Below are 13,854 nucleotides of genomic sequence, written 5' to 3'. Positions count from 1 at the left end.
AAAATTACTTTAATCGTTACATCTCTATAGTATTTTTATACGTCTAACAATTCTGGAGGGGGGTCTTTGAATTACTGCAACATGCCACTTTGCAGTTCAAAGGTTATGCCCTTAAAGCCCACTCCAGCGTCAGCCATGTGTGACAGAAATGGCGGCTGAAATGTGACATATCGCTGATACTCTGGCAGATATAAGATCTATTCAAAACAAACTGAAGCTCAGGAGAAGGAGCAGGAGGATCGCACACAAAGAAATATGTATGTGTGTTTGCCTCGTGGTGTATATGTGTAAACCTACGGGGCCACACCCTCTCTCATACAAACACTGTAGATTTATCTCTCTCATTCTTCCACACATACAAAAACCACTTGTGTGTAGCCACAAACACCTTCGCCGCAATCGCCCTGTCAGTCCACTTGTCACAATGTTCCAAATACCCACATAATGGCGGCTCCCCTGTTAAGAGTTATGACTCAAAATCAGAGAAAAGAACATGATGTACTGATGTGTAAAGCTCAGCGATGGCAAAGCTCTCAAATATTCACCAATGCATTTCAGTTGTTCTGGTAAAGGCACACTTTGTCTTTCTACATTCACACACTCTGCTGTCTCCACTCTCAAAAGTATTTTGTGTTCTTCTGTATATTCTAGCTCAATTATGTAATTTAGCACCAATGTGTGTGTGTTCAGTAGCCATGGCAACAGCACAACATATCGGCTACCACAGAACCGCACTGGGGCCGCGGGCACTGCCAGGGTTGTGCCAACGACTAATCCATGCCAGAGGTGACATGAGCAAAGGAAAAGTGAGGCGGGGGGAGACAACATGACACACACATGCAAAAATCACACACACACACACAGACGGACGTGTACACGCAGACACACCAGCAGCATACTCTCCTCTCTCCTCTCACTCCTTCCTTTTAAAACACAAGTGCACACACTGGATATCCTCCCATTCTTCTTGGCTGGAGCCTCCCATGGCAATAGCAGTAGGAATCCATTCTCCACGGATGCTGGGACAGCTGTGCTGATATTGAATGAGACACAGTTGGTTCTGCCTCTCTCTCTGCATGCGGCTCGAGATAAAAACTACATGCTACTTAATTCAAATCTATATCGCCTGCTGCCAAAATGCAGCTCATCTCGTCTTTGTCTTTCGCCACCAAAGAGAGCTCCGAATTTCTTTGCAAAAGAATTGCTGTAAATTTGCTCCTGCTGACGCACGGTGGCCCCCAGTCAACAGCTGATAATAAACACAGACAATTTATACCATTGACAAAGACATCCATCACAGAAACCTTCATAAGCCTCTCCGTTATGTGCTTAGAATGCAAATAATCCACAACATGCTACCAATTTTAAAGGAAATATAACACAAAGCTCACATTTGAAACTCTGGGATGTCTTAGCAGGGCTACCTCTTTGTTTTAGGCTGCTGGCGCCAATTGAAGGAGGGCAAAATGACACAAAAACGCCACCTTAAAGGCACAATATGCCATTTTCTGCCACTGGGGGTGTCTCAATCAAAACTATAATAGAAGACGGAGTTTGGTGGCTTCAGTTAGCATCTCCCGGTTAGGATTCCTTCATTGTTAATCGTTCAGGAGCTGAATTATCCGGGGAGGTTTCCTCTTCTCCAAAACAAACAGACCCGCTGATTAAAAACACTGAATAAAACAGTTTAACGTAAAAAATCTGTGTCTCTCTGACACAGTTCAGCGGACATAGGATGGAGGGGCTGCACGACCAGTTGCCACTCATGTTTGCTCAGCTTGTTTCTCTGATAACGTAGTATCCAGACGTTCAGGAGGTTTTTACCAGGAGCCCAATTATCTGCAGAGTTCTCCTCCACTCCAAAACAAGCAGATCCAGTGATTAAAATCGGTAAAAACACTGAATTTAGCGGTTTAACGTTAAAAATCACTTTTTCCACGATAATCTTTGGCTGCCGCTAACATTTGCTCAGCTTGTTTCTCTGATAACTTAAGATCCAGATGTCCGATGACTAAAATTCGTCATCAATTTAAAATAAATAGTAAACGACCAAGATCTAAAAAGTGTATCGTAAAAAAAATGTGGCTTAAAACTGGATAAAAATCCAATTTCTGACAGTTTATGGAAGACGACCACAACGCTGACGCAAGCACAAAGGGGATACGAAGCCCATTACAAGCGACCAAATGAAACGGGCCGTTACTTTGATTAAAATGACAGATTCTGGGTTTGAACATTGCTGGAAACATTTGGGATAATGCAAGTACACGACCAAACAAAATATATAACATAGTCGCATTTAGGCATTGTAAAGCGGAAATGTTACATATTATACCTTTAAATGAGCCAAGCCGGAGTTCAATGTGCAAAATACTTGAGTGTCTTTTAATGAAGGTGCTTTTCGCGGTGGATTGGACTGTAACTATGAATAAGTAAAAGGAACACGGTGTCCCAGTGAGCGTCTGGCATCATGAGCTGCTGCTGTCCCGTGATGGGAAAAGCTCCGGCACAGCACAGAACAGCACCAATCAGGGACTCCGATTTCACCCCACACTCACTGCCTGTCTTCCCTTCTTACACGTCGTGCGTGCACACATCTTGGTTACAAGAGAGCACAATAAGTCAGCCTATACCTGTCAATCAAGTGTACTATGAGTTCATTCTTCTGTGTGCTGTCCAAAAGCAGAGTGCTTTACTGGCTGCAGCGTCACTTTTATCCACTTTTTGTTGCTGTTTGGCATCAGTGAGTTACACTGAGGCTGTATATATATATATATATATATATATATATATATATATATATATATATATATAGAGAGAGAGAGAGAGAGAGAGAGAGAGAGAGAGAGAGAGAATTAAGATAATTACATTTATGTGCAACTGAACCAAAACCCCACAGTGATAGCATCATTCAATCTGAGAAATGTAATACAGGCAATAAGAGTAATTCTTCAGTCCTCGCACTGGGACTTTGGCGCTTGCTTTTAACATTAACTGCAGTGATTGTCTTGAAAAGGATTCTGTTAAAGGTGAGACACAGTCGCCTGGAAACTGGCATCCCGGTTAATCCAGCGATAACCACTCACAGGCCTAACTGGCATGAAGACACCAAAAGGTTTTAGGTGTGTGTTTGCATGGTCCGTGTGTACGTTTGTTGCACACACATGCATGTCTACGTGTCTTTAATTGTGAAAAATCCAACATTTTCTGTTTATTCAGACTGTGGCTCCATCAGATTTTAATCCTCGGAACAGCTGTTCCAACTCATTCTGCAGGCCCTGGGAAGAGACAGAGAGGTGGGGCAGGGGGTAGGTCGAGGGGGGGGGGGGGGATAATGTAAGAGCCACCTCATCAAATAAATGTAAAGTTAATGCTGTAAAGTCCAGATATTGATTACATTAATTTAATTTGATTTTCAAATTAAAACAAACTATCTCATGCTTTGATATTTTCATTGAAAACACTGCTCTCTGATAACGGCTGATAACGCGTGGTGGTGACGTCAGAAACATATAATACATCCTCACGGAGCAACACACGGAGCTGATAAAGAAAGTTGTGGCGCTTCAGACTGGGAGGACAAAGCATTAAGGCGGTGACCTCGAGGCTGAGGTGACTTCTGACGGACAGAGAAAACAGAGCACGGAGAAAAAAAACATTTGTAAAGACATGAAGAAGAAAATGAAGTGTCCGATAATAAGCCTCCACCAAACAGAAACTTGCAGCTGCATGAGAAAGACGCGAGGCCTGAAGGAAAAGTGCAGCGCAAGTTACAGTTTGCACTGATACATAAAAAAGGACAAGAATTGAAGGCTGGTATTTAAAAATGAATGCATAACTTACGGAAAATACCACGTAAAATGTAGCTTGTATCTGTAACATATCTTTTTCTTTTCCAAATATTTTCCTTTGCACACATCAAAACACAACGTGGTCGAAGCTGTAGCCACTTTTTGGACTAAGTCGTCGGGTTAAACCATATAGCCAATAAAACATAGATACAACTTTTCATGGAGTGTGTGCAAAATAATCAAATATTTGCTGCTCTTTCCTGCACGAGCCTGTTTTAACTCCAGCTGCACGTCAGCGAGAGCGGCCCTGCAGGAGTATCACACAAAAAAAACATTTTCTCAAAATGGAATATATAAAAACACAAACACCTAATGCGGAATAAATAGGGACTAAATAGGACTTACCACTAAGGCATTGTTTAGAAGGTGAGTAGGGTAATACTTTAGTGTTGAGAGGGTGTAAAGAGGCGAGGAGAGCAGGGGTCAGCGTCCAGGCGGGCACAGGGGGCAGAGGGAAGGAATCAGTTAAAATGTCGCACCATGTGAAAACAGTCTGAGATTAAAACATCACGAGCTGCATAGTAGAACCACTGAACACATTAAAAAATGCAATGAAACAAAAAAAAAAGAAGTGTTTTTTAAAGCTTGCAGATTTGTGCTGCGTCATTGTGGTGTGCAAGGTAACGGACACTTTGGAGAAAGCAACAAAAACGGACAAAAAGAGTCAAAGAAACTGGATTATTAGTTGAAAATTGATCGGGAAATTGTAATATAAGCGTTATAGGCTTCAAACGTATTTTTAAAAAATGAATGGGAAATTATAAATATGAGACAGGGAACCTATGAAAGATGTATTACATTTAAAAAAGCCTAAATGTAGATGGGATTTGATACCTAATTTAGGTCAACATGAAACACACACACACACACACACACACACACACACACACACACACACACACACACACACACACACACACACTACACATACACACACACACTGGGCCTCTATTACCGTCACATTTTAGCATGCTGCAGCTCTCCAGCAAGGCTTCTTTTTCTTTTTTTAATCAGTTAATAATTTATTCGATTGTTTACAATTGTTGCCATATCCGAGGTCCAAGCTCGAATTCTTAATTATTAACAGCAATTAAATAAACAAAATGTGCCTCTCCGTCTGCAAGGGAATGCTATGTGAGTGTGTGTGTGTCTGTGTGTGAAGTTGTTTCTTCTCTGCACAACACATAAGGTACAACAGTTTTAAAAATGAAAAGAAACACATATTATTCTGTCATTTTGCTGCCCAGCCAATGGCACACTGTAAATTACCATCATGTGCAACATGTATACTGCATTACACTGTGTGAGCTTCTGTTGTCAATTAGTTTTAATTGAGGGGAAATTTATGTAGCTAAATAAAAGCTCCTTTTGTTCAGAGATTATCTGCTGTGAAATAATTTTTTAGCAATTACAGATAAAGTCATCATCTCTCAAGGCCTGTTTGGAGATACAAGGCCGGACAACTCCGAGAAAATAAATCTACAAGTGAGTATCTTACACACATATCCTCATCTATAGGCAATATGAGGAACGCTGTAGGCGTATTTGTGATTCTTTTTCTGTTTTCTGATCCTGTTTCTAAGTTATATTCAATCCTTTTAAATCTTAAGTCAACACACTAAGTAGCATATTCAATAAAATGAAGAATTAAGGGGAAATAATAAAAATCTCCTTTCCCTCTCTGGTGTCAGCGAGAGGACGACATTATGATCCTGGCTGCTAATGTTTTTAAATGGAAACCAGACACGACTTGTGCCCGCACGAGAGGAGCCGAGAACATCCTCCCAGCCTCTGGTAGCAGTCGTCAGAGGAGGAAAACTATTTTAATAAAACCACTGTAAAAATCAGGATTGAATTACACATCATGCCGGGCCCTGGCAGTTCACTGTCAGACGAAGCCAATGAGGGATAAACAAGTCTGCTTTATAAGAGTAAAGACTTCCAGCAGCTGTGGGCAAGTCGATGCCACCGGTTAATGAAACCTTCCAAACCTTATAGACCTGGGAAAAAAGGCTTTGTCTGAAAAACAAAGGTGCTGATGGGAAACATTCAAAACTTATAAATGTAGGATTTTATTAAGTGTGAGAGGGGTTGTTGGATATTATATTCTGTAATGTAATATTGTTGTACGGCTGTGGATGAGGCTCACTGAAAAAGTTCTGCAAGCAGCCGTGTTCTGTGCACTCTCACTGTGGGGTTTTTAGGTTACAATTAATGATACAAATGAGGTTTTCACATGATTATTCACTAAGTAGAGCAGATCAAATTAAATAAAAGTTACAATATGACTGAAAAGCAATTCAAATTGGTAAAAATTAAACATTTATTACAGATGCCTGACAACTGAACAGACTTATTTCATCACATTTTATCACACTAAAAAACACGGCTATATAATTTAGGTTTCCTAACATTTCCTCCACAACAACAACAACAACAACAACAACAACAACAAAGTAACAAATGTGTTAAATATGATGTTGGAGCAATCATTTCCAAAAAACTGGCAGCACTTTATTAAAATAAGAATGGTTTGGAAAATACTTAGTGTTTAAAAGTGAGCTATTTAAATGTTAGAGGAAGCAATTGTATGTAAAAATAATAAACTGGGACACTTATTTTGTAAAGTTTGCCTAAATTCAAGAAATGCAACTGCTGCCTACACTCAGTAAATGGAAAGGGGCAGGACGTTGAAGATACAGAGGCTGAAATATAAATATATTAAATTAATGTTCATGTTAACCTATAACACATGTGAGCACGTGTTGCATTCAAGTGCAAAAACGTGTAAAATAGTCAACAAAGATCCAGAAAAAAAACACTCATCTCAGCAGATGCAAACAGTGTGCTGTTCTTCACAGTTTATAATGACACACACACAAACACACACACACACCAGCTCCAATGTCTCGCCTCTCCCGGTCTCAGCTCCACATGAAAGCAGCGCTAAAGGCGGCGGCAACTCCTCTCACCGGCCAAAAAACTCCTGCGAGCCTCGAACACTTGGAGAAATCTTACTCCGGTAATATTAACCTCCGCTCCACATTCTGTCTATCCCCTGCGCTCTGCTTCCCCCTCCTCCTGCAGGCTCCCCTCCTTCTTTTTTTTTATATGAAATACATTTCGGGAGAAGCGCCATTTTCTCTCCAAAAACCATGTGCGATGGAAACGCATAAGAAAGTTCCCTGCGGCAGAAAAGCGCTCGGAGACGTTCCGAGTGTCGGAGAGTTGAGCTGAAGTTTCAGAAAGACGCTCCGACTCAACAAATGCACACATGTAAAATAACAGAGGCAGCGCAATAAAAGAAAACCCGGCGTCCCCGCTACAAGCTACCCAAACAGTGAAAGAAGAGAAGACAATTTACCTGTGTCAAGCAGTACGGGGAGTACATGGTTATTTTTAGAAATTGGAGAGCTTATTTAAGTTGGATGGAAGCTCGGTATAGTGCTGCATTGCAATCGCTCGCCGTCCTGTTTCTCTCACTCCATGCTGCTGCAGCTTACAGTAACCCCGCCTAGAAAGTGAAAGCTTGCAGCAACTTTCAGGGAAAAAACTTTGTCTCCCTCCCCTCTCCTCTTGCAGGACTTTTTTTTTTTTTTATCGCTCTCCTCTTTCTAACGAATTCTTTTAAAAAGCGGCATTTTTTTCTCGCGCAGACATGTATCAAGATGTTGCTGGCGCGACTTTTGGCTTTTCAAATGAGATAAATCTTTCTTTTGATGAATCTGCGACGACTGTGTGACCCGCTGCGCGCAGCCTACTACAGGCTTCATTTGCGCACCCTTACATATTTTACATGGTAAAGTTGTGTTTTAGATGCGTTTACTGACCTGTCCATTCCATGTTATGGAGGTTAAATTGTGATCAGAGAAGAAGTTCAGTGCGTGTTTAATATGTGTAGTTACACAGTCAGGAAACACGTGAACGCATCATCAGAATAGATCTGAGTGGTGTAACAGCTGCAAGGCAAAAAATAAGCCTTTAGATACATAGTGAGACCTGCAAAACGTTTTGGATCTTACAATGTGAGAGACATTAACATCTCTAATTTGACTTTGTTAATAATGTATATAAACCAGGCAGGGTTATGTAATTCAGTTGCATGAATAAAATATTCTGTTACTGCTCCTGATGTGAGGATTTCAGCTCTTAAATCTCATGCATTAAAAGCTAAAGTTTGCACTGGATTATATACTTAAATTCATTTGCAGGCGTTTGAATCGGCGCATTATCTCATCACAGGCCGTAAAGTTAAGACTATTTATTTACTGAACCAGATTTGACCCAGTCTGGAACCCACAACTGTAGTTTGAAAGCCAGTGAAGCGAGTCCAAGCCAAACAGCATTCACTATGAAGTAGAAAACTAGCAAACAGACATATAATCACAGCCTGTGCAGTATCAAAATACTAAATTGTGCTAAATTGAATGTGTGTGAGGAAACAGAACCTCCTCTGTCACACAGTGATACACATATCACATAAAAGTCATGAAATAAAGTTTATTGGCTTGGGTCCTGAGTGTGGTACAGTGGGAATTTGGGTGGGAGTGAAGTCATTGTAGAGAAGCGGAGCTGAAACTCTGGTCCTGACATTGGAGTCCCACAGATTTACGAGGCCTACTGCTTGTGCATGTCTACCGCAAGCCTCTGCAGGAGAAACAAAGGGATCTGGGCGCTGTGTGGCCAATTACTGCACACGGCCAGATAGGCGAGCCAGAGACGCGGGCAGGGAGGGAGAAAGTGTGCGGTCAGGAGTGTATGTACGCCACAAAACTGTAACCTCCTGGCCTCAAGGTTAGAATACCAGCATTCCTCTCTGTGAATATGATACATGACTAATATGAAACGCACAGACACAACACACACCTTTTTGCTTTCTCTTCAGGCAGGTGGATTGACTCCATTGCCTGCTACATTTAAGGGATATTCTTTGTTCTTGGCTTTTTTTTGCAGTTGAGTCATTGAAAGCACAGCGAGTGCGAAAGGTTACTGCGAGCGGTTAGACAGGGATCAAACCCCCCTCTATTATAGAGTCGCCTTGCATGCAACACACGCAAACACTCTTCTGCCGTGGCTCCTTAAATGAGCCACACATTTAGTGGTCTGTGTGAGTAAATCTCTCATTAAGTAACACATGGTAGAGCCATATGCTATGGTTGGTGGGTCTGCTGCGGCTCGGCTTTTTCACACGCTCAGAATATACATATTTACCACTGCTCCAGAGTGGCCAGCGCTGTAATGACTTCACCCATCAGCTCGGAGCTGTTGAACAGTTGCATTGAAACAAGGAGGCTTTCACTAATAAACAATCAGAGACATTGATGTGTCATTTATTACCGTGTTTATTACAGGGAATCTTTAGGTGTGCAAAACAAGGTTGTTCTAGGATAAGAGTGTAACCGGGACTTTGCCTGAAATGAACACCACAAGCAGTGATGATACCACACCTGGCTGCCTGTCTAAGGAGTCGGGACGCAGCACATGACAGATAAGCAAAAAGTGTGGTTTGTGCTGTTTGGCTGAGCAGATGTCAGCTCTGGTGGTTCACAGTTTACATGCAGGGTTGTTCCATTCAGTTATCACTACCATTATAATTCTTCAGACGAGGCCAACTGCACCTACCCCAACGTTGTGAAACAGTTGCAGTTTTAAACACGTGGTTAACCTTTTGAAATGAAACAAAGCTACGCGTTTAGGTTCAGGCTACGAAACTACTTGGTTGGGTTTAGAAAGAAATCAAAGTTTGGGTTAAAATAAGTAGTTGGTTATGTAATTTAAGTAACCTACGTAAATTAAGTATGTCACGTACGTCATGTAAATTAAGTAAGTTACGTAAGTCATTTAAAATGTGTCAACGCGCTGACTTTTGGTATCACTCGGGACATGAACAGCCGTCTGGGTGAATTTCATGTGTTTGTTTGACCCATTAATCCACCCCGACCTCTTCCAGAGGTGGAATTTGTCGCTCTTTACTACGTCACCTGACTTCCTTTGAACATCCCTGCAGAATACCAATAGATGATAACAGCCTACTGAGGTACAGTAGTGCCATACCACTTCAAATACATGCTCCCAATGACGACTGGTAATGGACCATTTAATCGACTGATAACATTAGAAACTGACGATAAATCAGTGCAATCGCTTCAAAAGGCTCCATCTTACCCAGTCATTTCTGCATGTAACTTAACTCGTTGAAGTCTTATGTTCTTTAAAAACACAAGAATACTACTACTGTATTCCAGTTTGAATCAATTAGTTTCAAGTATTTTCTGGTAACAACTTCTTGTATTTTTCATCTTTGTTACTAATGATTTTGGAGTATTGCGATTATTAGGCTTTTTTCCATTTTCTACCTTTTCAACACTCAAGGCTACATTGTGTAATATGGAACTCATTTGTAAAAAAAGTTTCTACGTTTCTTATCTAAAGACCCTTGAGGGTCTTCTTATGCGCCCAGAGGGTTATGTTTCCGTTCTGTCTGTCTGTCAGCAGGATTATGGAAAAACTACAGACCCTATTTTAGTGAAACTTGGTGGAAGGGTGTGGAGGGGATCTGCATCACAGTACGGATACACAAATAATTTTTTATCTTTGGCCTTGGCTGAGGCCTGTGCTCTCTGCGTGCTCTTCTAGTTGGATGATCCTCCTTTCTATAATTTTGGTAAATCTGTTTGCACCTGAGAAAGCTCAGTGTCACATTTGTTTTTATATTTGAAGAGCTCATTGACCTTAATTTGTATGTGTACCAGAAAGTGTTGCTGGCGTCTGATTTTCCCGGGTTAGAGCCTAAAGTATATGTATGAGCTGTCTATATAAACTTTGCCTCATGGAGGTCTGATGACCAACACATGGTCATAGATTCAATACAAGTGATACAGGACAGTGTGCAACTCTTTGTTTTCTCTCCATTTAAAGATTTTGCTAAAATCAATTCTAGGGCAGTAACCTGCCTTGTGAGTGTCTGACACAGACACTCATTTCTAGTTCTTGAAGTTGTTGAAACTATTGGAAACATTTACAATCTCAACGTACCTGCAGATTTTGTCACAGAAATGACTTGACAAGATGGAGCTATCTTTTTCTTGTGAAATACTGGCCTCTCTAAATCCTTCAAATGAAACAATCTGAGAAAGAAATCCGCTCATAACTCACATCCACACAACAACCAAACACAAGTAGACATCGCTTCATTTTAAGGTGTCACAATCCAAAAGGTTTGGGGCTTAAAGAACCGTACTAAGGCACTGAAACGTCTTACTCTTTCGGATCGTACCTATCCCTAAACACGGTGTCGAATTCACATCTCCATTCAGTTAGAATACACTTCTTTAAAAGCGATTGTCATCCTCAGAAACCCTGACATGTAAGCCAGGAGCGCACACACACAGAAATAAAGAGAGAAAGGAGGGAGCTGGGGTGCACTTTATACAAAGCTAAGCCCCCAACAGCAGACCTCCTGGTGAGAAGTTGGAGGTGGACACCCTCCTGTGGATGTTCTTGAACTCGCTGCCCCTGGAATCCAATACAGCTCCAGCGACGCTCCTCCCTCTCTCCAAAACTCTCCCCTCTACCAGACGCGCTACTCAATTACAGCTATAATGGTTCATTTCTGTACCCCGAGACACACGATACACTGTAGCAACCCAGATTCTGTGTAAGACTTGGCGTAAGTCTTAACTTTGGGAAACAAAGAGAGTAGCCTAGAAAACTGGCTCCCACCTCATTAACAATCACATTTTCAGTCACCCACACACCCCATCTCTCCGCTCCCCACTCCTCTGTTTTTATTACCATTCTCTATCACTATGTGGATCGTTGTAAATCCACTGCGCTCGCTGGGAGGATGTTTCTTTTTCTTTTTTAGAAAAGCTGCTCACTTTCTTTAACTTTGTATTCTCATTTTCTCATCACTAGGCGTGCTGCACATTATCGTCATAATTTTTGCTCCCATGAGGCGAGGGCGCTTCAGTGAAGTTGCAAAGGCCCCTTTTTTTTCTAAAATGTGCGTGTGGAAATAATGATTGTAATGGTTTGCAGCTGAGTAGAGGGAGCTGTGAATGACATTATGATTGTGGTGCAATTACCAAGAGCATGAAAACAGACTGTCAGTCATAGTAATGAGTAATGACTCCAATAACACATTTAACACAACACATGAAATAATAATAATAATACAAAATAATAATAATGGGCTAATAATACTAATAAGAATACTAATGTAAAAATAATAATAGATGCATACCCTGTATGAATCTGATACTACAAAGCATTCAGGCATCCCAGGACCTCTGGAGGGTTCTTCGTTCAACAGAAAGGTTTCGCTTGCCTGAAATGTAAGACAACAGTCATTTTATTCATTAGTTGACACTGTCTTTAAGTTCAGGGGATTTAAAAACACACAGAAAAGCTGACTGCAAAGCTGTAAACGCAAAATTTGGATGTGAGAATCCTCTTCATCCTTCTTATTTTCCCCAATTTATTAATCGTCCTCAAGTCCCACCACCAGAACACTACTTGATAAACTTTCATCTAGGGTTGCAATCGTTTTGTAGATTATTATGTTGATTATTTTTTTGATTAAGCGATTAGCTGTTTGGTCAAAATGTCTGAAAATTGGGTAAAAATACAATCAGTGTTTCCCAAAGCCCGAGATGACGTCCTGAAATGTCCTGTTTTGTTCACAACTTAAAGATATATTTAGTTTACTGTCATAGAGGGGTAAAGAAACCAGAAAATATACATTTTTAAGAAGCTGGAATCGAAACCGATGAATCAAGTCATTTAATAGTTGACAACTAATCGATTCATCGTTGCAGCTCTACTTTCATCTTCACACACACACGGTTTAGGGTATGTGCTGCCTGCCTGAACCCATATGCCATGCAGGCCCGAGGCCCGGCTCTGCCAGTCACCACCACTTGAATAGGGGAGCAAAGTGTTTAGCTGCCGTGCCCGCACACAATACTCCAACACAATGGCATTTCCTGTCCCTGCTATTTCACCTGCATGGTCACTTTTCTGTCAGTGCGCACTGATTCAGCACAAATCATTCACACACACTCACACGCACGCTCACATACTACACACGTTCGACACAGACTCGCACATACAGAGGCCATACGTCTGCCCACGTATACACAAACACAAGGCCTTGGGCACACTGCAAGCCCTGCATCGCATTTGTTCTAAGTTTGTTTCTATTCAGTGCAGTTCATTTGTATGCTGTGGGATGACTTGGGCTCTGAATGAGCATCCATTGCAGTTCTGCTGTCAATTGAAGCAGCCAGGCCAGACAACATGGATGAGAGGGAAGCACAGACTGAGGATCTGGATCAGGGACGGGAGTTCTGCCTGGTTAGCTGGCCTGTGGCAATGACTTTTTTAGTCCAAACTGGTACAAATTGGTATTTGCCAGGCTAAATTTGAATGTCTGTTTTGGATATCAACTAAACCTGTTAGGCGAGGGGCTAAAAATGGCTAGGTTATTGAAAATAACTCTAGTTCCGTGAGTTATAGGGGAAGGAAGTTTAAGACCAGGAGCTTTAAGTTCAGTTGCTGGATAGAGGAGAAGGAATAATCCTATTTTCCAGAACTTTACGTTCCCGCCTCTCAACATACCTTAAGCAGAAACAAACACGGGCCCAGAACAGGAACAAACATTGCTCGTAGCCAGCTACAAAATGTAAAGTTATACTATTTAAACTGGCATGTGAGGTAAACAATCTTCTAGGGAATTCAAACAGACATTAAGTTACTTAAGCATTTACATATGCACGGAAATACACACACGCACATGGTGACACAGGAGTGCACTTGGGAGAAATACATGCGCAGACACATGCATAAACACACAGCACTATAATAAGTCCCAGACTTGGGCTAACCAGGCTGCGGCTGGAGACACAGGCTATTCATATCCTTCAGAATGAGAGGTTACAGCTCCAGTCTTTTCTCTTTTTACTGTAACACAGGAAGGGCATCTGTGTGTGTGACTTCACTT

The 13,854-nt window shown here is 41.4% G+C and overlaps 1 protein-coding gene across 10 annotated transcripts in view; it reads right to left on the bottom strand.

The window, feature by feature from the left end:
• The window catches only part of nfixb (nuclear factor I/Xb), a 130,298-nt gene that overhangs the window by 108,309 nt on the left and 8,135 nt on the right, over positions 1 to 13,854 (bottom strand). For 4 of the 10 annotated variants that reach the window (XM_029437287.1, XM_029437288.1, XM_029437291.1 and 1 more), the window contains exon 2: positions 12,097 to 12,180. The exons of 1 other annotated variant lie outside the window; for it this stretch is intronic. In XM_029437287.1, the coding sequence (XP_029293147.1) occupies positions 12,097 to 12,180 (84 nt within the window). Of the gene's footprint in view, positions 1 to 4,196; positions 4,233 to 6,823; positions 7,157 to 7,215; positions 7,563 to 12,096; positions 12,181 to 13,854 lie in introns of those variants that run through there. 5 more of the 10 variants (XM_029437285.1, XM_029437298.1, XM_029437289.1 and 2 more) reach the window with 4 other exon arrangements.

Source organism: Cottoperca gobio, chromosome 8 (genome assembly GCF_900634415.1).
Source record: "Cottoperca gobio chromosome 8, fCotGob3.1, whole genome shotgun sequence".
Taxonomy (NCBI): domain Eukaryota; kingdom Metazoa; phylum Chordata; class Actinopteri; order Perciformes; family Bovichtidae; genus Cottoperca; species Cottoperca gobio.
This window is presented reverse-complemented; position numbering and strand designations above follow the sequence as displayed.